At 40.2% G+C, this 27,966-nt stretch overlaps 1 protein-coding gene across 1 annotated transcript; it reads left to right on the top strand.

Annotated features, from left to right (window-relative positions):
• Nucleotides 1–23: 23 nt before the first annotated feature.
• On the top strand, nt 24–26,997 carry LOC129104954 (transient receptor potential cation channel subfamily M member 1-like). The gene is made up of 28 exons (XM_054615821.1): nt 24–107; nt 5,373–5,449; nt 5,594–5,786; nt 6,376–6,589; nt 6,796–6,920; nt 7,922–8,093; nt 9,351–9,525; nt 9,739–9,862; nt 11,446–11,518; nt 11,660–11,760; nt 12,782–12,949; nt 13,928–14,062; nt 15,792–15,842; nt 16,299–16,439; nt 16,893–16,922; nt 17,083–17,375; nt 18,636–18,864; nt 19,506–19,637; nt 19,716–19,856; nt 20,106–20,234; nt 21,425–21,676; nt 21,955–22,129; nt 22,508–22,528; nt 22,908–23,052; nt 23,481–23,683; nt 23,765–23,897; nt 25,411–25,772; nt 26,279–26,997. The coding sequence occupies exons 1-28, from the start codon at nt 24–26 to the stop codon at nt 26,995–26,997; spliced, it is 4,797 nt and encodes a 1,598-aa protein (XP_054471796.1).
• Nucleotides 26,998–27,966: the final 969 nt, after the last annotated feature.

Below are 27,966 nucleotides of genomic sequence, written 5' to 3'. Positions count from 1 at the left end.
GAGGACGGCTGAACTTTACCAACATGGACGGCAGAGGGAGGAGAGGGACTAACGGATCGTTCAAACGGTCGTCCATCAAACGCAGCGCGTCCTCCGGATCTCAGAAGGTAGGACGGATTCAAACCCACAACTTTATTCAGATACTAACAGAGACAGAGGGTCTCCACGTGTCTCAGATGTGACAACACATTCCAGATGTTGAAAAGGTCTTTTAAGACACATCTGTACGGTTCCTCCTCCCTCAGTGATCTGAAGGAGGAGGAAGAGGAAGTTAAACTTTCTGTCCACAATAACGTCTTCAAAATGATAGTATGTTTTTATGATATTACTCTAAACTGTCACAGTCCAACACTGCTGCGTCTCCATTCCTCCTTTTCTCCTCCACTTCCTCTTACTTATCCTCCTCCTCTTCTTCCTATTCTTCCTCCTCCTCCCCTCCTCTTCTTCCTCTTTCTCCTCTAACCTCCTACTTTCCTCCTCCCTCCCTTCCTCTTCCTCCCACTGCGTCTTCCTCTTTCTCCTCCTCCCTTACTTCTTTTCTTCTCCTCCTCCCCCTCCTCCTCCCCCTCCTCCTCCTCAGATCATGTGATCAGTTCAGGGTTAACTGACTTCATGTGATTTTGCTCCACAAACACAATCAGCTGTTTTCAGACCAACATGTGACTGAATCAGCTTCTCTCTGAAACGCTCTCAGAACGTTTCTCTCTCTGCTCTATGATTATTAGTAAAGTAACTCCTTCAAAGGTTTATAAAACATCCTCTGATATTATTATTATATTATTAATGAACACAAATCAATAATATATATAAAATATATAACTGAACACGTATGTATTTATAAAGTAATCTCTATTGTTTTAATGAATAAATACAGTTTTGATGATGGTTTGACAGAAGTACTCAATCAATAAGCTTTCAATCAACATAATTACATACACATTCATGAGTGGTGAGTAAGGTACCTGGTCAGGCTGGTCTCATCCACCATTCGTAGCTATTCCTGCAAAAAATAATGTCCCGTAATTCGTAGCTGTCCCATAAAAGCAATATGTCTGCTTTACACATTGTAATGAACCGGGAAGTATAAAAACCCACACAGGGCTGGTGAGAGAAGAGCTGGATGGGTCCATCAGAAAACCGTTGTTTGTTCCTCAAGTGAAACAAGAAGTCAATGTTGATTTATTTGTTACGTAACTTCTGTACTTCAGTAACGACACCAGTTATTTTAAGGAAAACCAACATATTTACCTAAACCTAACAAATTAGATTTGTTGTCTAAACCTAACTAAGTAGTTTTATTTTTTATATATATATGTTTTTAACTCAGTCATTGTTAACGTCATGAGGAAAACATTAACATTACCAAGAGCTTCGCACAGTGAGGCTCGTTACCAACGTAAAGTTAGCTTGTCAGCTATAGTTAGTTAGCCAGTACATTTCATCCAGTATTTTCATGGCATTCGACATGTTATGACGTTTTAATGTCAACGTCACTAGATGCTGCAAATTCAAAGTAAAAGCCTCCATTATTGTACCAAACTGACATAAATCACGAGCTGACACTGCTACATCCTACATACCAAGTTTATACAAGGTGAAAAACTCCAGTTCTGAATAGTGAAGTCAAAGCTTCATGTCTTAAAGCTGCATTCTCTCTGCTGTCCACCAGGGGGCGACTCCTCTGGTTGTATAGAAGTCTATGAGAAAATGACTCTACTTCTCTCTTGATTTATTCCCTCAGTAAACATTGTAAACATGAGTTTATGGTCTCAATCTCTAGTTTCAAGTCTTCTTCAATACAGCATGATGTTCATTTAGTAAATGATGCTCCATTTAGAGTCAAACAGACCATAAAGCAGGGGATGCTTTAGGGCGGGGCTACACACTGATTGACAGGTCCACACCAGAGACGTATACGGCGTCTCTACTGTTACATGGAGGATGCATTCAATTGGGACAAAACTACTTCCTCATAACATGGCACCTTGACCTTTGACCCTCTTGTTCATGTATCCGCTCTGCAAAGGATTGTTGGTCCGAATAACCAGAAAAACATGCTGGCTTGCATCTTGCAGAATAGGACAGCATGCAGAAAGACATCCTGGTACTTTTGGCATCCTGTACCAGACATATGTATTGGGACATACTGAGTCCGTCTCTTGCGTACTAAATATTCTGGTTGAATTGGTTTTCTGTCTCATCCTCTCTGATTGGTTCAGGAGCTGCAGGTCAACTTCCTGTCTCTGTTAAAAAACAAAAGTCTGTGATGTAACGGCTCATTATGCAAACAAGTAGTTCCTCTGAACAATGTTGATCTCTGTTAAAACCCTGATAATCCTGCTGGCTTCACTCTCCCTCTCTGTTCATTGTTGAGTCTCAGCTTCTTTCATTCAGCAGCTCATTGATGAAGAAACACCCTTCAGGTTTACATGATGTGGATCAAATACTTTACTTATTTAATATGTGAGATCTTCTACTGGTGCTTGGAAGTTATTATTCTTGTGTTTTATCACCATATTTATTACATTATCACTCTACAGACTCATATTGATCACCTGCATCAGAAACATCACATCAAATGGTTTGTCTGGAAAACTTTGTCAGATGTAAATTTGATGTGATCGTGTCTCTCTGAACACCAAAAAAGTGAAAAGCATGTTTTCTTCAAACAATCGCCAAGTCTACGGCGTTTACCACATTCAGAAGCTTCATTCTCGTCATATTTTTATCTTTACGGCTTTCCTCAAACGCATTATGTGTGACGAACGCTTCTGTCAGACACAGCAGCTAAAAGTGAAGCTTAAAATTGTAATAAAACATCAAAAACATTTTATTCCACGTCTCATTTAAAATCTCACCACAAATAAACCGTTTACTTTAAACAGATTCTGTATTCTATGAAGCCATGATTGATTCATCTGAGACCAACAGTCTGAGACCAACAGTCATGTGACAAAAAAATCTGAAACCTTGACTGAACTTCAGGCTGCTGAACAGCAGAGAGGAGAGGAGAGAGAGGAGAGAGAGGAGAGGGAGAGGAGAGGAGAGGAGAGAGAGAGGAGAGAGAGAGAGAGAGAGGAGAGGAGAGAGAGGAGAGAGAGAGAGGGAGAGGGAGAGAGGGAGAGAGAGAGAGGAGAGAGGAGAGGAGAGGAGAGAGAGAGGAGAGGCTGGAAGTAGAGGATGTAAAGATAATTGAAACACCTCTCTGTTTTCCTTCCGGTTGGTCGGACAAAAGCAAACATTTGAAAAATTTAAATTGGACTGAGATGGAGATGATTTATTATTTCTTTCATTTTAGAAATAAAATGATGTAATTGTCATATAAAACAACAGTTAAAACATTTGTAACGTTCAGATTAAACTCAGTCAGAACTGCTTCTGACAAAACACTAAATAGATCCAATAATGTTATTTTCAGAATTACAGAGAATTCACTCAAACAACATTTCCAAAATATACAGAAAATATATCTAAACAGTCAAATTCTTTGATAAAATGTTTGGGATACTTTTATATTATTCTGGACTCTTCAGTATCTCTAACATCCTGATCTGATGGTGGTGATGGATCTCTTATGTGGTGAACTCAACAAATGTGGAGAGAAGAACCAGATCCAAACTGGACTGAAGAAGACTCCCTACTGTTAAACCTCTGGAGGAAGGATCAGCTGGAGGTTTGTAGGGATTTCTCAAAGCTCGACGGGTCATGAGACTCCCTGAAGGATTACCTCGGACCGGAGTCATGGGACCGGCTGCAACAAAGAGCCCTGCTGCCTCACATGCTCGTCATATGAACCCGCTCAGCTGCATAAAGTCAACTCCTTTCTCATCTCCTGAGCTGCACCCGAGCTGCAGACTGAGCTGAGTCCTGGTCCTCAGAGAGCAGCCGAGTCCTTCACAGAGCTGCTGGTCCTTCAGAGCTGCTGGTCCTTCAGAACTGCTGGTCCTTCAGAGCTTCAGGTCCTCGAGTCCTTCACAGAGCTGCTGTCCTTCAGAGCTGCTGGTCCTCAGTCTGGAACAGACGGACTCTCCCAGACGGACTCTCCCTGCTGCAGGACGACCTCTCCAACACATATTTCTGATTCTCCTCCTGCTGCTTGTTCGGAAGATGAAACATCTCACAGGTTTGTTGCGGTTTTCAGAATAAAACTGGAGAGAAACTTTAAAGAAAACACAAATACAGAAAAGAAATTATGTGTGAGTGATAAAGATCTAAAATAGCCATAAAAAAGACTAAAACATCAGCTAGTTTTGATGCGCTGGTGGAAAAATCTTCATCTTCTTTTTTTCTGTAGGAATTGATATGTTAAATCACCAAAGCCAAAGTCAATGTGATTCATTTATGTGGGTTTGTCTCCACGGTTCACCTTCGTCTCATTGAAATGAAAGTGTTTTGCTGCAAAGTGTCTCACATTTTAGGAAATACGTCTTCTCTTCTGTCCCGTCATCTCTCTCTCATTTTAATAAATGATCCTACCTAACAGTCATACATCCGTTACGTTAACGTCCACACCGTCCGGTAACGGCTGACTTTTTCACTCCCGTGACCCAAAGACACCTGAACACCGACGCACAGAGTCATCGGTCTGGATGGACTCAGGCTTAAAGGACTCTTCTGTGTGTTTTCTCTGCAGCAGCCGGATTAGGACGAGAGGATTAAAGAAATGGAAAGCTCCACTCTCACCAGCAATTAGCCAGATATATTCAGCCATAAGCAGTTAGTGGTGCCTTAATGCGGAGCTGCAGATTAATATAACCCCCCTCTGCTTTCACTGTCTGTTAAAGGATTTGCTCATTTTGTTGTAAACATCATTCTGAGATTTAAAGTCCGATCTACGTTTGGAAAGAGAATTTTTAAAACCTGTATTTTGCAAAATTCTACAGCCTGATATTTACGGGGTAACGTAAAAGTAAAACACTGAGCGGTTCATTCTGGAACCTAAAAGAAGAGACAACAAAAAGAACAGAACAAAAAGGAAGAATCAACTGATGATTATATCATGCTGTATTTTTGTTAATCTTTGGGATTACTTTTTTTAAATCATTAATATAGATAATTGAGTTTTTCATTTAGTATTCAGATGACACACAGAGAGTTTCATTGATTTTCTTATGATTGATAAATTGATATATTTCCCCATATTCATCCTGACAGATTTGGTATTTTTTGAAACCTTTGGATCTCAAAGATTCTGAGGCCGTCGATTAGTTTAATTTAATCCCAGACTTTATCGTTATGTCTTAATATTTATTTAACCGAGTAAATGTCAAACATTGAAGTGACTTTAGTCATTTCAGTTGACAGAGTTGCTGCTGTGTCTCTTTGTGAAACACCTTCGTGTGTCCTGATGTGTCCTTCCTGTTTGTGTTCAGACTCAGAGAGCGTGGATCGAGAGAACTTTCCAGAAGAGAGAATGTTTCCAGATAATTCCCAGCAAAGACCCCAGCAGGTACTGACACACATGTAGCTTCACATGGATCTGAGGACCTCACAAAGAAAGCATTGTTAGCGTGACTTCATATATCATAGCTTGTTTCCTGTCGGGTCCCTGCTGCCTCATTAAAGTGTTGTCTGTCTTCATCTTGTTGTTCAGGTGCAGTTGTGGTCTGCCGGTGACGCAGCACACCTCCGTCCCTCCGGGGGCCAAAGAGGAGGGGGCCCCTCTGGTCCAGCTGGAGGTCCAACCCGCAGAGAGATGGAGCCCCCCGAAACACACCCAGACCTCGTCCACCGACGCCTACGGAGTCATCGAGTTCCAGGGAGGAGGACACGTCAACAAGGCCATGGTGCTTGAATTGTTCAATAGCACTGGAATTACTGTTGATTAGATTTCATTTCAATATATTTAAAAATGATTAAGCATCAACATTTTACATTTTTAATAATTCATTTTTTTTTTTTATTGTTTATTTTTATTTTTAACTTTTTTAACTTTTTTTTTTTTATTATAATCATTTTATATAATCAAATTTAACATTTTAAATGTAAAAATGCAAACAAATTAAAATATTTTATATTCTGGATTTATTTTATTATATTAAAAATAATATTAATAATTATTACATCAAATCAAATAAATGTGTGTTATAATTCAATATTAACATAACATATAGTATTGAAACATATTAATTAACATTTAATTTTCAATGTTAAATATTATACATTTTATATTTCATTTTTTATATTTATATATTTATGTATAAGAGTTTAATATTTTGATATAATTTGATGTTTCTGCTGCTTCCCCATCGGATCAATAACAACAATTCCTCCTCCTCCTCCTCCTCCTCCTCCTCCTCCTCCTCCTCCTCCTCCTCCTCCTCCTCCTCCTCCTCCTCCTCCTCCTCCTCTCCTCCTCCTCCTGTACTCCTGCAGTACATCCGGGTCTCCTATGACTCTAAACCGGACCACCTGCTCCACCTGATGGTGAAGGAGTGGCAGCTGGAGCTCCCCGCGCTGCTCATCTCTGTCCACGGAGGCCTGCAGAACTTCGACCTGCCCCCCAAACTGAAGCAGGTCTTTGGGAAAGGACTGATCAAAGCGGCAGTGACCACCGGAGCCTGGATCTTCACCGGAGGAGTCAGCACTGGTACCAGACCAGTCACATACTGGTTTTATTACTTAATGTTTACGGATGGATCAAATGAAATGTCACATGATGAGCTGCAGAGCTGTTTGTTGGTATTTGTAACATCATGAATGTGTGCAGCTTTATAAATGATGGATGTTTGTGAGGTGATCACATGACAACCAGACCTCCTCCTCTGACTGGATCCTGACCTCCTGGTGTTTCAGGAGTGATCCGCCACGTTGGAGACGCCCTCAAAGATCATTCGTCAAAGTCCAGAGGGAAAGTCTGGGCCATCGGCATCGCACCGTGGGGCATCGTGGAGAACAAAGAGGATCTGATCGGGAGAGACGTAAGATGAACCAGATGAAACCAGACCAGAACCAGAACAAACCAGACTCAATCAGACCAGAACCAGACGGGAACCAGACGGGAACCAGACTCAATCAGACCAGAACCAGACCAAACCAGAGTAAACCAGAATCTGACTCAACCAGCCCTAAAAAGACCAAATAATACTCAATCAGACCAGAACCAGACCAGAACCAGACTCAATCAGACCAGAACCAGACTCAATCAGACCTAAACAGACCAAACCAGAGTAAACCAGAACCAGAACCAGAACCAGACCCAGACCAGACCAACCAGACCAGAACCAGAACCAGACCCAGACCAGAACCAGACCCAGACCAGAACCAGACCCAGACCAGAACCAGACCAGAATCTGACTCAACCAGACCTAAAAAAACGAAATAATACTCAATCAGACCAGATCCAGATGAACCAGAACGAAATGGACCAAATCTGAGTTAATCAGACCAGAACCAGACTGAAAATAAAAAAGATGCTTGTTTTTAAACATTTTCAGTTAAAACACGCTTCAGTTGGCAGCTGTGGCGGCTCCGATTCCGTCAGCACAAACCTCAGCTCCAGGATCCGGTCTAGGATCAGACCCTGGTGCTCGGGTTTCTACTGGCTGAATTCAACTGCTAACTTAAGGTCCGACTCACAGAGCTGCTCACACTCTACTCCTGTCCAGTCTTCCAGCAGAGGAAGACTGGACTAGACTTTCAAAATATAATTCATTTTTCTTGTTTTTGCCACATTGGATTTCTTCCAATTGACAAACTGTCAATAGATCCTGCATGTTTTATTGACTCTACTTCCTGGTCCTCTTTTGTTGGACTGAGGACAGACTGGACTCTTCAGTGACTCACTATCGCCCCTCCTGGTTACGAGGTCCACATCTGGTCCCTATTGGTTAATACATCATCACTCACCTTTCCTGACTTGAGACTAATTTGTGACTCCTCCCACCTCTTAAATGGACCAATCACGTCGTGTGTGTTCCAGGTGACTCGGCCCTATCAGACCATGTCCAACCCGCTCAGCAAGCTGTCGGTCCTGAACAACAGCCACTCCCACTTCATCCTGTCCGACAACGGGACCACCGGGAAGTACGGTGCCGAGGTCCGACTCCGCCGGCAGCTGGAGAAACACATCGCTCTGCAGAAGATCAACACACGTGAGTGACTCGCACCTGTGACACCATGTGACCTGTTTAAAGGGCCAAGTCACTCAAACAACTGCAAATGTGGATTTAATTGAGGATTTCTTCCTTATAAAAACTCCAATGTGGCCGTCGCCATCTTGGTTTTTTGCAACCAGAAGTATTCTTTTTTAAAAGCTGGCTCCTACATTACCCAAAATGCTCTGACAGTTAGATCGTGGTGTGTTAAGCTAGTAGCAGCTAACGTAGCCTGCAGCAGAGATGAGCAGAATATTTACTTTCCCTGGCCACCTGTCGGCCAATCAGGTGCTTCGTCTTTCTCTCATTAGCTTCATGTCTTTAGAAAAAACTTTTATGACTCCTGGTGGAAACATAAGACACTCTTTGAAGACCACACCTGGTTCCTCATCCTCAGTCCCATCTGCTGTGTCCATGTAACCAATCGTGACCAATCATGTGACCAATCATGTGACCTGTGGGTTTCCCTTTGTCATCCTATGCCTGGAGATGTCTGTAAGGCAGGGACAGCAAAGGGAGGCTCAGCCGTCACTCACTTCAACCAGGAGAACCACAGTGCTAACCAGAGACACTAAAGACAGACCAGAGACACCAGAAACACTAAAGACAGTAGAGACACTAGAGACACTAGAGACAGACTAGAGACACTAGAGACAGACTAGAGACACTAGAGACACCAGAGACAGACTAGAGACACTAGAGACAGACTAGAGACACTAGAGACAGACTAGAGACACTAGAGACAGACTAGAGACATGAAAGACACCAGAGGCACTAGAGACACTAGAGACATGAAAGACACCAGAGGCACTAGAGACACTAGAGACACTAGAGACAGACTAGAGACATGAAATACACCAGAGACACTAGAGACACTAGAGACAGACTAGAGACACTAGAGACACTAGAGACAGACTAGAGACATGAAAGACACCAGAGACACCAGAGGCACTAGAGACACTAGAGACACTAGAAAAACTAGAGACCAGAGACAATAAGTAGACCAGAAACAGACCAGAGACACTAGAGACAGACCAGAGACACAAACACCAGCATCACTTTATTGTTTAGTTGTTTGTGTGCTCCTTTGTGGAAAATGTGTTTTGTAGGCGTTGTTGTTGTTGTTGTTGTTGTTGTTGTTGTTGTTGTTGTTGTTGTTGTTGTTGTTGTTGTTGTTGTTGTTTGTTGTTGTCGCCGTAGCGGTCCATGCATCGTCTCCCCGTTACCATCCCTGAGTGTGTGTCCTGTCCTCAGGTCTGGGTCAGGGCGTCCCCGTGGTGTGTCTGATCCTGGAGGGCGGTCCTAATGTCATCTCCATCGTTCTGGAGAGTCTGAAGGAGGAGCCTCCCGTCCCCGTGGTCGTCTGTGACGGCAGCGGACGAGCCTCCGACATCATTTCCTTCGCACACCGGTACTGCGGGGAAGACGGGTGAGCGACTCTCGTAGACCTCAGTCCGGCTTCATGATGAAGGCTGCAAGACCAACTCTGGTCTTCTGCAGCTGAATGTCTCAGATTCTGGACTCGTTGAAGACATGTTGAGATGTTTCATTTCTAAAAGTCAGGCTGCGTCTCTTTCATTTCCCTGGTTGGACACCTGACTTCTTCCTGGTCACCTGACCCTCTGGTGTTTCTCCCGCTCAGGTTGCTGAGCGACAGCGTCAAAGACCAGCTGCTGGTCACCATCCAGAAAACCTTCAACTACAGCCGCAGCCAGGCGCAGCAGATCTTCCTCATGGTGATGGAGTGCATGAAGAAGAGAGCTCTGGTAGGTCGGTCTCAAACCAACGTTTTCATTCCAATCCATCTTCCATCAGTGAAACAATAAAGCTGCTGTGTTCATCCATCTCTTGTCCTGTGATTCATCCTCATTCACCAACCGGGTTTATATATTACTGTGATGTTTTCCACTGATGTGATGACAAACGTAATCTCTGCCTGGATTATGTTCAGAGGAAGCGTTCGTTTGACGGAATGTAGCGACATGTTGATGTCAGATGTCAAAGGTCAGAGGTCGGGGAGGATGGAGGGTGTGATCAACTCTAGAGCAGGAGGAGGTCTGTTGAGTGAAGCCAAAGCTTCATGTGTTAAAGCTGCATTCTCTCTGCTGTCCACCAGGGGGCGACTCCTCTGGTTGTATAGAAGTCTATGAGAAAATGACTCTACTTCTCTCTTGATTTATTCCCTCAGTAAACATTGTAAACATGAGTTTATGGTCTCAATCTCTAGTTTCAAGTCTTCTTCAATACAGCATGATGTTCATTTAGTAAATGATGCTCCATTTAGAGTCAAACAGACCATAAAGCAGGGGATGCTTTAGGGCGGGGCTATATTATATAGCCCCGATATTTTTATTTATTAATGCTTTTAATTATTCAAACAATAATTTAATGTAAAATAATGTCATTTATATTTAGTATTTATACATATTTATTAAGGTGCTGTCTGTGTATTACATTATTTTAATTAATTATTTATTATTAAAGACTGACTTCCAGTAGTACTGAGTTAACTTTGTTTAAACTGGTTTGACTGGTTACAGACCTGCTGTGAAACATGGATCCCAACAACAGACCTCCTATGCTCACGTATCAGTGCACGCTATGAATCCTGGGTAACGTGGTTCTGAGCCCGTATAAACCCAGCAGCCGGGTGGACCTGCTGTGACTGTGACATTAACATAAGGACCAACATGTTACCTTTGACCCCAACATCTACGCCTCTTAATGGAGATTGTTCTCTGTGATCCTTTGCCCTCTTTTATTTAATCCCACAATCCTTTGCTTCGTCCTGAGCTCAGCCGCGGCGTGAATTCACATAAATCACATTCACTTAAAACGATTAAAATGCTGCAGGTTACAGATGTTTCTGCACAGATCTGAGGTCTGTGTAAGTCACTGGTCAGAAGGTTTCTATCAGCGAACTGGTGTGGTCTCTGTCCTCGTTTTAGACCGTTTACTGCAGCGTGGGGGTCTCAGTGTCTCAGTGTCTCTGTGTCTCTGTGTCTCTTTGTCTCTGTGTCTCTGTGTCTCTTTGTCTCAGTGTATCTGTGTCTCTGTGTCTCTTTGTCTCTGTGTCTCTCTGTCTCAGTGTATCTGTGTATCTGTGTCTCTTTCGATATATTGTCCCAAATAAAAGTCTGTCAACATTTAAAGACATTGATGTCCTCATTTGTCTCTGAGAGACACAAACATCAGAAGATTAGTTCCTCTTTAACTCTTCTTCAGCGTCCCTTTAATTCAGCCTGAAGCTCAAGAGTCACATGAGCTTTACTAGTGTGTACATCAGTGTGTGTACATCAGTGTGTGTACATCAGTGTGTAGATCACAGTGTTGTGTGTTGTGTGTGTAGATCACAGTGTTCAGGATGGGCTCAGAGGGACAGCAGGACATTGAGATGTCCATCCTGACAGCTCTGCTCAAAGGTAACACACCGACATTCCTCCAGTCTTACACACACACACACACACACACACACACACACACACACACACACACACACACACACACACACACACACACACACACACACACACACACATGATTCCCTGTTGATGTGGTTTCAGGTACCAATGCGTCGGCGTCGGACCAGCTCAGCCTGGCTCTGGCCTGGAACAGAGTGGACATCGCTCGCAGTCAGATCTTCGTCTACGGTCTCCACTGGCCTGTGAGTTCAGACGCTCGTAGATATATTTAATCTGTAGAATATCATCTTTATCCATCTGTCTTTGTGTTGATGCTGCTGGAGGGGAAACTGGTCCAAACCGGTCTCCTCAAAACGACCATCAACTTTTTAGGAAATGTAAAAGGTTGTCTGGATTATTGTCATCTTTAACAGCTGAAGATGTAACGTTCATGTACCACACAGAGCATGGGATGTTTGGACTTTGTCTGCAGGTCCACATCCTGTATCTATATGTGTCACTAGAGCAACAATCAAAGGACTTAATAAGTACTTTTGGTAGTTTTCATGAATGAGTTTTTCATGAAGTTTACTTTTTTTAGTATTTCTCCATAAAGACATCCATCTTTCCTGAACCTGACAGTAAATTACGTATTTTGTAATTGTAAAAAAATCCCATGATCCCACTTATATCGTCTGTTTGAGTCCCACAAATACCACAGCATTAAATGTGGATTCATCTGCTGCTGAAAATAGTCCCAGTAAAGACACTTTTTCCTCCTGTTTGTCTTATAAAAACATCTGATGTTTTAGTATTTTTTAATAATAAACTATAGCCTATGGGGGATAACCCATTGTCCCAAGAATTCAATTTCTCAGTCTCAGTACATTATAGTCACTAAATTTCCATAAAAAATGAATTAATCACATTTAGTGCACTAATGTTTAATCTCAAGATTCATACTTTTCACTTCAATATAGAGTTATAAATAGTGTAATTTGTTATATAAAAGTAGATAGTGATTCATTTAGACAGATGTTTTAATACCAGAGCTTCATCAGTGTCCATGCATGAAAAAATGTACGTAAATATCTGAACAAATAGCAAATATAAATGTGACCGAGGCATATAACGACTTCTCTCACCTCATGTCAAAGCTGAAAGAACAGAAGAAGGAGGAAGAAACCTTCCAGAAACCTCACAAAGTTCCCTCTCTCCATTATCAAACCATCTGTCCATCACTTTGTTCTTCTCTGTCACTTTATGCCGATGGTGTTTCTGCAGCCGGTGAGATCTTCAGCCTCCGACCGGCCGAAGAGTCCGGTGGCCCAGCGAGCTCCAGCATCAGGAGGAGGGAAAGGGAAAGCCCGGGGAAAGAAAGGAAAGGGAGGCAAAACCAAACCTGAACCACCTGAAGAGACCGACCCGAGGAAACTGGAGCTGCTCAGCTGGGTGAGACCATAAATAAAACTGATATGATGATCAATAAACTATAAACATCGTAACTCGTAAACCAAACAAAGAACCTCAACCGAAGTCATGATGATGATGATGGTGATGATGATGATGGTGATGATGATGATGATGATGGTGATGATGGTGATGATGATGATGATGATGATGATGATGATGATGATGATGATGATGATGATGATGATGGTGATGATGGTGATGATGATGGTGATGATGATGGTGATGATGATGATGATGATGGTGATGATGATGATGATGATGGTAATGATGATGATGATGATGGTGATGATGATGATGATGATGATGATGATGATGATGATGATGATGATGATGATGATGATGGTGATGGTGATGATGGTGATGATGATGGTGATGATGATGATGATGATGATGATGGTGATGGTGATGGTGATGATGATGATGATGGTGATGATGATGATGGTGATGATGATGATGATGGTGATGATGATGGTGATGATGTGATGATGATGATGATGATGATGATGGTGATGATGATGATGATGATGGTGATGATGATGATGATGGTGATGATGGTGATGGTGATGGTGATGATGATGATGATGATGATGGTGATGGATGATGATGATGATGATGATGATGGTGATGATGATGGTGATGATGATGATGGTGATGATGATGATGATGATGGTGATGATGATGATGATGATGATGATGATGATGATGATGATGATGGTGATGATGATGATGATGATGATGATGATGGTGATGGTGATGATGGTGATGATGATGATGGTGATGATGATGATGATGATGATGGTGGTGATGATGGTGATGATGATGATGATGATGATGATGATGATGATGATGGTGATGATGATGATGATGATGATGATGATGGTGATGATGATGATGATGATGATGATGATGATGATGATGATGATGATGATGGTGATGATGATGATGACGTTGCGACAGGTGAACTCTCTGGAACAGGCCATGATGGACGCTCTGGTGTTGGACCGGGTGGACTTTGTGAAGCTGCTGATCGAGAACGGAGTGAACATCCATCACTTCCTGACTATTCCTCGTCTGGAGGAGCTGTACAACACGGTGAGACTCACCTGAGGACAGCGTGTGGTATTCAGTGTCCTCAGAGGAAAACATCACCTGTAGTTAAACACTGGCAGCTGTCAGTGAGTTATTTCAGTCTAAATATGTGTACGGTCTAATGGTTTATTACATGTGAAACAGCATCTCATCTAATTCAAATATGGTAAAGGTGCTTTTCAAACTTTCTACATGAGAAAACAAACAAAAATGAATAAAATGAAATGCGTAGATGTAAAAAAATAAATGATATTCAGATTATATAACTAGAAAATAAATGTTCAGTATTTTTGCAGCGGATTTGTTTTTCTGACATTGTAGAGCAGCTTTGAAACAACATTTCCATCTTAAATTATACTAGAGTCAGATGTTCACAGCTGGAATCAGGATGTGGTTAGCCTAGCTTAGCATAAACCAGCCTAGCTTAGCATAAACCAGGGAGCTTTACATTTAATAAAAAGCTTATTTATATACGTGAGTATTTATTCTATTCACTTTATTGATAGTAAGCTGATCAGGATATGAAGGAAACTAAACCTCAACTTTGGGCCTCAAGTAGAAACGATCAGTCGATTTATTGATTAGTTATTAAACGTTGATATTTTGATACACAGAATGAAGACTGTGGATGTTGTCCTCTATTAGAAACAAATGAATATTAATCAGCTCCACCAAACAAAACTCAGTTAATTCATGTTTTAGTTGAATAATCTGCATATCTGCACCGTTCTTAAGCCTGAAGGGTCCAACCTACTCTACAATAACTCTGTATTATCTCACTCGATCATGAAGTTAATGTATGTGAAACATGAATATTATTTATTTAATTTGGGAACAGTTCATTGAAACAAATCGTTACGACTCATTATATATATTATATATATATATATATATACTCTTCTGGTTATGATTCTGAGTTATGAAACAAAAGCTTTCTACTTTAACCTCTATATTCTCATCTCGTGTTTATCGGCAGCTTAACATCCATCAGCGCTGCACTTCATCTTCTGTTACGTCACCACTGTCTCTAATCTCTCTCTGCTTCACTCCAAAAAGCTTTTAAAACAACATGCGAGTCACGTTATTGTCAAATTAAAGAGAAGCTGCTGCCGTCTGTGTGTCCTCAAACTTATTATATTATTTATCATTGTTTTCATGTTCTCACACTCTGCTAGTGAAACAAGTCCTATTAGAGGAACACATGTCTGTAATCACAGCCGCAGTTTAGTCACAGTTCACACAGTTATAATATCATGAGTTAAGCAGAATACTACTGAACTATAAACAGAGAGACTGAGCCATAATTCAATATATTTTATACACAATCAGAGGAGGAGTTTATTTTATTGGTAATGTTGTGTTTTATTGTTTTACATAATGAATCAAGGGAATTTGTAATAAAATGAAACTACAAGTTTGTTTTGATGTAATGACAATAGAACACAGTTCACTGCTTTATGAATACTTTAATCTATATATGTATATACAGTATATATATAAAGTATTAATAATAAGGTACAAGGGTTAAATCTTTCAGACTTGCAGTGATGAATCCAAAGTGAATTTCTACATAATCCACACGACACTTTTCAAAGCTGTGGTTTGTGTTGTTGTTGTTTACTTTTCATCAGTTTCCTGTTTGTGTTGTTGTTTACTTTTCATCAGTTTCCTGTTTGTGTTGTTGTTTACCTTTCATCAGTTTCCTGTTTGTGTTGTTGTTTCTCTCCTGTAGAAGTTGGGACCGACCAACACGCTGCACTTTGTGGTCAGAGACGTGAAAAAGGTGAGTTTTGTGTTTATTTAAACATATTTTAAAGTATTTTTTGAATACTGAGATTCCTCCAGAATAAATTTAACGTTTGTCATTAAAAGAAGAAGCTGATTTAAGAGTCAGTACTGCTCAATTGAGTTGTTTTATATATATATATATATATATATATATATATATATATATATATATAACAACTCCAAGTATAATCTTTTAAATTATATAAATAAATAATGTAACTCATTTTTATTGCAATATTAACAATGTAATCCAAGTTTACCCTGTTTTCTGTGATGTTATCTCTTTAAAAATAATGTTGTTCTTAATAATTATTAATTAAATACTTATTTGATCATTTCATTTGTGATTTATTTCAAATTTGTAAGAAGGTATCATTTATTTATTAAAATATATATATTTTTTTTCATCTCTTGTCTCGTTTCTTGTCTAAGCCAAAGCTTTGTGTTTCAGGGGAATCTCCCTCCAGACTACCAGATCACTCTGATTGATATCGGTCTGGTGCTGGAGCTCCTGATGGGTGGAGCTTACCGCTGCAAATACACCAGGAAGAGCTTCAGGACGCTGTACAACAACCTGTACGGCCTCAAGCGAGTGAGCAAACACTACTGAACCACAGGGTCATGTTAAAAACATACAGCTGCACATTCTAAAACTACAACGTCATTTTTAAAAGTGACACTCACTTTAAAAACTACAGAATCAAATTAAAAAACTACAGCTTCACGTTTAAAAACTACAGTCATTTAAAAAACTACAGCTTCACGTTTAAAAACTACAGTCATTTAAAAAACTACAGCGTCCACCTTGGTCACATTCACAAACTACCACACAAAATCACTTAAAAAAACTACAGATTCACCCTTAAGAACTACAGCCTCACATTCAAAATCTGTAGCGTCACTTTAAAAAATGACAGCATCAGGTTAAAAAACTTCTTATAAATCTGCCCCATCGAGCATCAATAGAGGATTTATTGAAGTTTATGAATATCATGACGCTCTAAAAGATTCCTGTAATAATGAATTTTCATATTTTCTCTTTCAGCCTAAAGCTCTGAAACTTCTTGGAATGGAGGTGAGTTCTTTATTTTATTCTGAATATTCCTGCTGAATCTCTGATATGTAAAGAATAGTTGATGGTGGACTGAGTGTTCTGGTATGTGGACTCATGTGGACTCATGACTCATGTGGACTCATGTGGACTCATGTGGACTCATGTGGACCGGTTCCTGCAGGACGACGAGCCGCGTACGAAGGGCAAAGGAAGGAAGAACAAGAAGAAGGAGGAGGAGGTGGACATCGACGTGGACGACCCCGAGGTCAGCCGGTTCCAGTACCCGTTCCACGAGCTGATGGTGTGGGCGGTGCTGATGAAGCGCCAGAAGATGGCGCTGTTCCTGTGGCAGCGGGGCGAGGAGGCCATGGCCAAAGCGCTGGTGGCCTGTAAGCTCTACAAGGCCATGGCCCACGAGTCGTCCCAGAGCGAGCTGGTGGACGACATCTACCAGGACCTGGAGAATAACTCCAAGTGAGTCCTGCAGAACCAGAGACCGGGTCCTGATCAGAACCACAGAGCCCGGATCAGATCTGTAGCAGATCCAGACCGGGATCATAAGACTCAACATAAAACATGAAAATCAAAGAAAAGAGAAATTAAACGCAGAAATAATCAGTTCTGTTTCAAAAGCAGCTTCTGCTGTAAATTAGAAACACACTTCATATGACTCGTGTTTATAATGCATCATAAACATACTTTTAATGTGTTAAAATCTGCTCATAGCTCTGTATATATATATATATATATATATATATATATATATATATATATATATATATATATATATATATATATATACAGAGCTATGAGCAAATATATATATAGTTATAGACATGCTGCTTTTTAATAATAATCATAGCATATTATAAAGCATCTTATAAAGATTTATAAGCTGACAAATCATAATTCTTCATAATATTTGGGATCATAATGTAGTTATAACTCCAATAGTTGTTATTGGTACATCGTAATTTGCATTAAAATCACTGTTATTATTATGTGATTATAAATTAATCTAAGTGGTCTTTGTTCGCTGTTAGTAAAGTGAAAATCTAAGAACAACAAAACTTTCTCAAATGAATTTTTACTTCACCTATAGCAAACAGTGACCACGTAGAGTAACTTATAATCACATTATAATGCATCATAACAGTGATTATTAATTATTATCTACATATTATAATGTATTAGGTATTTGGGAATTATAATAAACTATGACCCGTGAATGACCAGCGAGCATTAAGTATTAGGATACGTGACCTCATAAGTCGTTGTAAAACACTTTTTAATCTGTTATTATAATAATTCTATAGCAATATGAATATTTATGACTGCTTACAACTTTAATTATAGAGCTTTAAGTAGATTATAGCACATTATAAGTATTTTTATGACACATTATAGAGAGTGTTACCATAACATTTTATTTCCTCCCTGTGTGTAGTTGCTGTCATGTGACCATCAGCCAATCAGAATGAACCGGCCCTCGTTGAACACGCTTATAGAACATCACATACTGTAAACACAACGTGTTATGTGGAGTAGATCACAGTCTGATTTGTCCTCAGAAGGCCACCGTACTGATATTAGATCCCTGTGTGACGGTTTGTTTGGCCTAAACGCCACAGCTTCATATTAAAGATGATAAACGATAACTGTCCCAGCGAGCAGTGTTGTGGGTGCAGTGAAGCTCACGTCCTGAGGCGGTCTGCTGTTCCTCCTCTGTTGCAGGGAGTTTGGTCAGCTGGCCTACGAGCTGCTGGATCAGTCGTACAAACACGACGAGCAGGTGGCCATGAAGCTTCTGACCTACGAGCTGAAGAACTGGAGCAACTCCACCTGTCTGAAGCTCGCCGTCGCCGCCAAGCACCGAGACTTCATCGCTCACACCTGCAGCCAGATGCTGCTGACCGACATGTGGATGGGCTGCCTGAGGATGGGCAAGAGCAACTGCCTCAAGGTACCGACCAATCAGGGCCTCCGTCAGGTCCAAAGGTCTGGACAGGGTCTGGACCCGAACCTGTAAGGTCTGAAGACGCTCTGAAGGCAGGGTCAGCAGGGAGGAGGAGGAGTTATTAAGGAGGTGGTTATTAAATAAGGAGGAGGAGGAGTTATTAAGGAGGTGGTTATTAAATAAGGAGGAGGAGGAGGAGTTATTAAGGAGGTGGTTATTAAATAAGGAGGAGGAGGAGTTATTAAGGAGGTGGTTATTAAATAAGGAGGAGGAGGAGTTATTAAGGAGGTGGTTATTAAATAAGGAGGAGGAGGATAGAGGTATAGAAAATTCAAATAAACCTTTCACTCTTCGTTCCAGCAGTTTGGAGTTTAACTTATATAATATTTTATTAATAATAACAATAATAATAACAAATAAAATACATAATAATAATAATAATAACGACATTAGTGATAATAAAGATGTTAAGAATAATAGTGATAATAATGATGTTAAGAATAATAGTGATAATAATGATGTTAAGAATAATTATAGTAATTATAATAGTCAAAATAATAATAATGATGATGATGATGATGATGATAATAATATTTCTAGTTGATTCATGGTTCCAGATGAATTCAAACGATGATTTCTGTCTCCAGGTGATTTTGGGGATCGTCTTTCCTCCGGCCATTCTCCTCCTGGAGTTCCGTCTGGGAGACGAAGGTTCATTTCATTCGTCCAAAGAGAACGAAGACAACAAAACTAAAGAGGACGACAACAAATCCAGCAAGGTACCGGAGCTCCTCCATCAATAATCATAACTCCATTATTGATCTGCAGCAGTTTGACTGATCCACAGCTTATTTCAGGACGCCGTCTCCAACGTGGACGCTACGTCAAAGAAAGGAGACGAAGAAGAAGAGCAGAAGAAACACAAGAGGAGAACTCCCATCGGGAGGAAGATCTACGAGTTCTACAACACTCCCTACACCAAGTTCTGGTTCAACACGGCAAGTTCTAAATATTAAACTACGTAATATCTACGGTGTTTATTTAAAGGGAATCTCTGTTTCTAGACCTGGAACAGGTTTTTTTATGATTTTCTTTTTTTTCTGTGTAGAAAAGTGAGTACAAAATACGTGATGTATGTACATTTATACAGTATAATAATAGTGTGTGTGTGTGTGTGTGTGTGTGTGTGTGTGTGTGTGTGTGTGTGTGTGTGTGTGTGTGTGTGTGTGTGTGTGTGTGTGTGTCAGATCTCATACCTGGTGTACCTGATGTTGTATAACTACATCATCCTGGTGAAGATGGAGCGGTGGCCGTCTCTGCAGGAGTGGATCGTCATCTCTTACATCATCACTCTGGGACTGGAGAAAGTCCGACAGGTAAACTACGAGACACACCTGAACCAGAGCCTTTCACATCAGACAGCTTCAGGTACAGAGAGGCAATAACAACACAGTAACTACTGATGTAACAACACAGTAACTACTGATGTAATAACAACACAGTAACTACTGATGTAATAACAACACAGTAACTACTGATGTAATAACAACACAGTAACTACTGATGTAATAATAACAACACAGTAACTACTGATGTAATAATAACACAGTAACTACTGATGTAATAACAACACAGTAACTACTGATGTAATAATAACACAGTAACTACTGATGTAATAACAACACAGTAACTACTGATGTAATAACAACACAGTAACTACTGATGTAATAACAACACTGATGTAATAACAACACAGTAACTACTGATGTAATAATAACACAGTAACTACTGATGTAACAACACAGTAACTACTGATGTAATAACACAGTAACTACTGATGTGATAATAACAACACAGTAACTACTGATGTGATAATAACACAGTAACTACTGATGTAATAACAACACAGTAACTACTGATGTAATAACAACACAGTAACTACTGATGTAATAACAACACAGTAACTACTGATGTAATAACAACACAGTAACTACTGATGTAAGTAACTACTGATGTAATAAACAGATGTAATAACAACACAGTAACTACTGATGTAATAACAACACAGTAACTACTGATGTAATAACAACACAGTAACTACAGAGGTAATAACAACACAGTAACTACTGATGTAATAACAGTAACTACTGATGTAATAAACAGTAACTACTGAGGTAATATGCAGTAACTACAGTAACTACTGATGTAATAACAACACAGTAACTACTGATGTGATAATAACACAGTAACTACAGAGGTATAAACAGTAACTACAGAGGTATAAACAGTAACTACAGAGGTATAAACACAGTAACTACAGAGGTATAAACAGTAACTACAGAGGTATAAACACAGTAACTACAGAGGTAATATTCATAATGGAAAATACGAATCACAGCTGAAGCAGCTTTCTCTTCTCTGAAGACAAGCAGCCTATAAGAAGAACATATAATCAATATAATCAATACCTATTTGATGATAGAATAACTCAAACACTTTATGGATCTGCTGAAACAGAACTGATGTTTCTGATGTCCCTTACCGTTAAACTCTGTCCCTCCACCAGATCCTGATGTCGGAGCCGGGGAAGCTGAAGCAGAAGATCAACGTGTGGCTGGAGGACTACTGGAACATCACCGACCTGGCGGCCATCTCCGTCTTCCTGCTGGGTCTGCTGCTGCGGCTGCAGAGCGAGCCGTCCATGGGCTACGGACGCGTCATCTACTGCGTCGACATCATCTTCTGGTACATCCGAGTCCTCGACATCTTCGGAGTCAACAAGTACCTGGGACCGTACGTCATGATGATCGGCAAAATGGTACAGCATCACATGGTGCATTCAATTTGACTTTATTGTCTAAGATGTTAGAAAGAAAAGCAACAAACTCAGACAACATGAAAACAATTCAAGATCCAAAGCTTTATTGTCATTGAGGATGAGTTACACTGAAGCACTGCCTGTCTTTTATCATTTTCATAGGCTCATCTTTTTCTTCTTCTTTATTATTGAGTGCTGATGATGATTAAACCCTGTTTTGATCTAAAACGACGTCCATGAATAAGGACATAAATGTCTCCTGTCTCATCATCCTCCAGATGATCGACATGCTGTACTTCGTGGTCATCATGTTGGTGGTGTTGATGAGTTTCGGCGTTGCTCGGCAGGCCATCCTCCACCCGGATGAGAAGCCAACATGGCGTCTGGCTCGAAACATCTTCTACATGCCGTACTGGATGATCTACGGAGAGGTGTTTGCAGACTCCATAGACCGTAAGACTAGAGTTCATAGTAAGACTTCCAGTCAGTCAGCTGTTAGTCCTCACCCTCTGTCCTCACCCTGTGTTAATATGTGAACATAAGCAGCTCTGTTGTTAAACTGTCCATTGAAAACATGAAGCTTCTGCAATTCAGAAATGTCCTCACAAGATAAAAATGTCCTCAGAAGGTACAAAATAGAAGTTTTACATAAAAGAGAGAAACGTTTGTTACTTATAGAATAGAATATAGTAGATTATTGTCACACTTTAGTATTTTTTTATGTTCTTGAAATGTTGATAACTTGATATCTTCTCCTGACTGTGCATGTTGTTGTTATTCATTATTAACACACATGTTCTGTCTCTTCTGGTTCCCTTTGACTCTGGACAGTGTATGCCATGGAAATCAATCGTAAGTATCTCTGACAGAATGAATACATTTACTCACAGTTCATTGTTTATTTCTGCTTGTAGATGCAGGAAGGTTAGGGAAGTGCATAGACGGAAACATTGTGTTTCCTGTGGCTCTTTCAAAATAGAAGCCACATTGTTTCGTCTCAAGGTAATCTGAACACAGAGCGGCATCGTCGGACTCTGCCACTAAGAATAAAAACTAAATTATAGAGAGATCATAACTGCATTAAGGAGTCCCTTTAAGTACAGGTTCTTCTAAAACTACAATAAATAACTCCCCCGTCCTTTAACGATACCTAGAACTACGAGGTAAAGACATGACGTCTTCATGAGTCACTGCTGTGTTATTATATTATAGTGTGTTATTTGTGTCTCAGCTCCATGTGGAGACAACATGTATGATGAAGATGGGAAGAAGTTCCCTCCCTGTATCCCCGGAGCCTGGCTCACTCCGGCCATCATGGCCTGCTACCTGCTGGTGGCCAACATCCTGCTGGTCAACCTGCTCATCGCCGTCTTCAAGTCAGTATCACACAGAACCAAACACAGCAAACACTCACACACAGACCTCAGACCAGTTACTGTTCAAACACAGATAGAACATCAACGGGAAAAGGATTTCAAAATAAAAGTCCAGGAAGTTTAGTTTCTTCGTCAGGTTAAATGCTTTCATGCATTCATAAAACATCAGTGAATATAAACGTTAGCACGAGGCTCAGTTTGAACTTAGCCAGCTCCAAACTCACTGTAACAAGTTACTAACAAATCAAGAAGGACTTCACAAACACAGTCAGGAATGGATTCATGATGATCTGGTTCAGCCCAGTCCTGGAGGAGAAGGACCTGAGAGGAGTCAGCAGATCAAAATCTTTGATTAAATAAAAACTGAATTTAAATGTGTCTTTTTGTCAGTCCCAGAGAGTCAAACCTGCACCTCATCCTCTCCACAGCAACACGTTCTTCGAGGTGAAGTCCATCTCCAACCAGGTGTGGAAGTTTCAGCGCTATCAGCTGATCATGAACTTCCACGACCGTCCCATCCTGCCTCCCCCCCTCATCATCCTCCCCCACATCTACATCGTCCTGAAGAGGCTGTGCTGCCGCTGCAGACGGAGGCCGGAGGGAGACCACGACGACCGGGAGAGACGACTCCGTAAGATCTGGTTCACGGACGGAGTCTGTCTGACTGTTTGATTCATGACTCAGCAAAGATTTAACCCGCTTGTTTCCTCAGAGCTGGTGCTGAACGCAGAAGAGCTGAAGACTCTGCATGAGTTCGAGGAGCAGTGTGTGGAGGAGTACTTCAGAGAGAAGGACGACGAGAAACAGTCGTCCAACAACGAACGAATCAGACTGACATCTGAGAGGTCAGGAGGTCACATCCCACCGAGTCAAATATACTGACTTTATGAATATACTGACTTTATAAATATACTTTATAAATATACTTTATGAATATACTGACTTTATAAATATACTTTATAAATATACTGACTTTATAAATATACTTTATAAATATGACTTTATAAATATACTTTATAAATATACTTTATAAATATACTGACTTTATAAATATACTTTATAAATATACTGACTTTATAAATATACTGACTTTATAAATATACTGACTTTATAAATATACTGACTTTATAAATATACTGACTTTATAAATATACTAACTTTATAAATATACTGACTTTATACATATACTGACTTTATAAATATACTTTATAAATATACTGACTTTATAAATATACTGACTTTATAAATATACTGACTTTATAGACATTTATTTGTCATCATGAACTTAAGAAATAAGCCATTAAAGCTGTCATTAAAAGTGATTTCACAGCAGCTGAGGTACGTTTGATGCACAACATATGTTATAAAATGTCATTAAAAAGTATTAGTATGGTTTGCCATTAAAATGCATTTACAAAGTAATGAAACAGTATCTCATGAAGAATGTCAAAATATCAGAAAATATCAGATGTATGGAAAGATGTCATAAAACATATCATGAAAAGTCATAAAAGTCTCATAATATCTGATATTGTAAAAATGCAATTTGAATACCATAGTAAGGTAAATCTTTAATACATTTGTCACCATATAAAGTATTTAATAAAAATCTCATAATAAAGTCTGTCCTAAATATATCAAACAATTAAATAAAATGTCACAGTATAGTATGTTATTAAGAATATCCTAAAAAAGGCATAACAAAGTATGCCATCATAGTATAGATTTCATCTGAATTTTTTCATAAAAAGTAAAAGTATACTATGACATCAACATTTCATAATAATTCAATTAAAAAGTCAAAGTTTAATATGTCATTCAAATTCTACCAATAAGTCGTAGTATAGTATTTCATAATACATTACAAAGTGTAGTAATTTAACAAAAGATTATACAAAATTTGTATTAAAATATGTCATAGTAAAATCATATAAACATGCTATATTCTAAAATGTCTTGAAAAATGTTTAACAAATTGTTTGTCAAATAATTTCATAGTAAAGCATGTCATAAAAATATTTCATGAAAGTCATAAATGGTTATAAAAAATCAGTCATTAATAAGTTAAAGTATAGTATGACATAAAAATTCAATTCAAAGTCTCAGTATTGTGTTTCAAAAAACGTTAACAACCGTTAATCATAGTGAGGTATAATGTAGCTTTTGTAGTAATGTTTATCATCAGTAAAACTTAGTCAATTATTAAAATAAAGTTATTTGAATCTGTTTCAGGGCTTTATAACCTTTGTTTTTCTCTGTATTTACCTCTCTGTTGAGTTTAGTCAGGATATGATTAATTGTAATAAATTAGAATTTGCAGTGTGAACAAAGTTAACTCCTTCTGTTCTACTTCCTCAGGGTGGAGAACATGTTCATGCGTCTGGAGGAGGTGAACGAGAGGGAGCAGTCCATGAAGGCGTCCCTGCAGACGGTGGACCTCCGCCTGTCTCAGCTGGAGGAGTTCTCCGGACGGATGATGAACGCTCTGGAGAAGCTGGTGGGCATCGACCGGGCCGAGCTCGTCCGCAGCCACTCCAGAGCGTCGTCCATCTGCGAGCCGGCCGCTCTGCTGCGACACGGCAGCATGAACAGCTCCGACGGATACAGTCTGTACCGATACCAGCTGGACCACGAGGACAGGCTGTCTGTGTCCGGAGACACGGAGGGAACCGACAGGAGGGTCCAGCTGAGTCCAGAGAGACCGGGAGCAACCACAACAGGTAGGACCAGATAGAAGAACTATCATCTGACTGTACGTGATGAGATGTGAAAGGATGAAACAAAAACATGAATATGAGATGTGACAATCATCAGGAGGCTCATGCACATCCACAGGCCTACAGGTAACAATCAAATCACAGTTCTTCAATATTTCTGCATCGATTTCATGTTTCAATAACGGAAACCATGAAGCGAATTCTTAAAGCTGCATTCTCTCTGCTGTCCACCAGGGGGCGACTCCTCTGGTTGTATAGAAGTCTATGAGAAAATGACTCTACTTCTCTCTTGATTTATTCCCTCAGTAAACATTGTAAACATGAGTTTATGGTCTCAATCTCTAGTTTCAAGTCTTCTTCAATACAGCATGATGTTCATTTAGTAAATGATGCTCCATTTAGAGTCAAACAGACCATAAAGCAGGGGATGCTTTAGGTGACAAAATGAACCTGCAAGACTGAAGCTGACGTTCATGTGAATGATGTCATCTGGTGCTTCCTATTTCCAGGTGATGTGAAGGAGTTCGGGTCGACTCTGGAGGTGAGAGGACTGAAGGAGAAGACTCAGTCTCTGTCCAACGTGGACATCCTGATCGTCCCGTGTGACCCCGAGCACAGACCCCCCCACAGCAGGGCAGCTTCACCTCAGTCCGACAAAACGGACGCTAAGGTTGAGAACCCAGCAGAGAAAACCCGTCTGGAGGCGGCGGCGTCCTTCCCTCTGGAGGGGTCGAAGGTCACGCAGTATTTATCCTCTCAGACCCTCAGCCGCTCCCCCTCCTCCAACAGGAAGTGCAGGAGCAGCATCGTCTACAGCCCCCCCCATCAGGACCAGGAGGAGCCAACCAGTTGGAGCTCGGCCTCACAGCAGGTCTCCAGATCTCCCAGCATGCCTCACCTGGGAGTCCAGAGTGAAGGCGACGAATCCAAACAGAAGGTGGAGGAAAGAGCGACCGCGCCGTCCAGCGGGGAACAGGAGGGTGCGACGGGGGGTGGTAACCACGGTAACGGAGGAGGGGAGGAGGAGGGGGAGGAGGAGGACCGGATGTATCCGACGCTGCGCTCCAAGAGTCTGAACACCAACCCGAGGAAGATGAAGACGAAGAAGGAGAGCCAGGAGACGCCTCGCTCGGCCAGCAGCGTCAGAGACCTGACCACGATCTTCAGCGGGGGGGAAACAGGTTCAGGGCTCAGGACCAGAACCAGGTGCAGAGACTCTGACAGCTGATTCTGAAGGACTGAGGCCCGAACCACAACCAATAATCATAAACAGACTCACAAAACGACCACAAAGAGACACAAACCTTAAAGTGTCTATAAATAACCACAAACAGACACAAAGTCAACACGAAGGTTGTTTCTGCAAAGTCCTTTTAAGTCTCTTTCAGTCTATTGGAGGGTGTCTTATGGGGTCTGCTGTCTGCAGCTACTTATTATATCATTTAATAATATTTAAAAGTTGTTTATTTGTATTTAATTTATTACAATGAATAAACAATGTTACTGTTGATAATGTATTTTTTATTATTGGAGATAACCAGGAATTTAAATTTGACTGAATCTGTCCACCCCATGTTTTTAATATGTGACATAATATATATTTACTGCTTGTTGTAAACTATCTTTTGAGAAAATAAAAATAGTAATAATAAATGATTAGTTATAAACAGTGTGCAGAAATCGTTCAGCTTTTGATAAGATGCAACTCTTTTTAAGACTTTCTTGTAAAATATGTAAAGCAGAGACGCAACAACAAAGTCATATTTAGTAAAACTACAAACTGAATGTAGTCTGAAACTAATCCCAGTAATCCCCAAATTACAGATAAAATAACTTTTTTTGCTTATACCTTAAAGCATCAGGATGCTGAATGTTTGACTTGATAAATTATTTGATTATATTATTTGTGTTTTTTCATCTAATTTTCACATTAATACGAGTCAATTTAAACAATCTTGTTTTTTGGGATAAAACTGGACTCTGCTGAATCAGCAGATCTGGATCTGATTAGACCAGGATCCAGACAGACACTGAGACCTGCTGCTCCACTGTTGTGTTGTTTACACTGTAGCTGCCATGACAACGAGAAGCTGCATCTGTTTCCTGTTTATAATGCAGAAGACCCCCACACACACACACACACACACACACACACACACACACACACACACACACACACACACACAACACACACACG

Source organism: Anoplopoma fimbria, chromosome 2 (assembly GCF_027596085.1).
Source record: "Anoplopoma fimbria isolate UVic2021 breed Golden Eagle Sablefish chromosome 2, Afim_UVic_2022, whole genome shotgun sequence".
NCBI classification, from domain to species: Eukaryota; Metazoa; Chordata; class Actinopteri; order Perciformes; family Anoplopomatidae; genus Anoplopoma; species Anoplopoma fimbria.
This window is presented reverse-complemented; position numbering and strand designations above follow the sequence as displayed.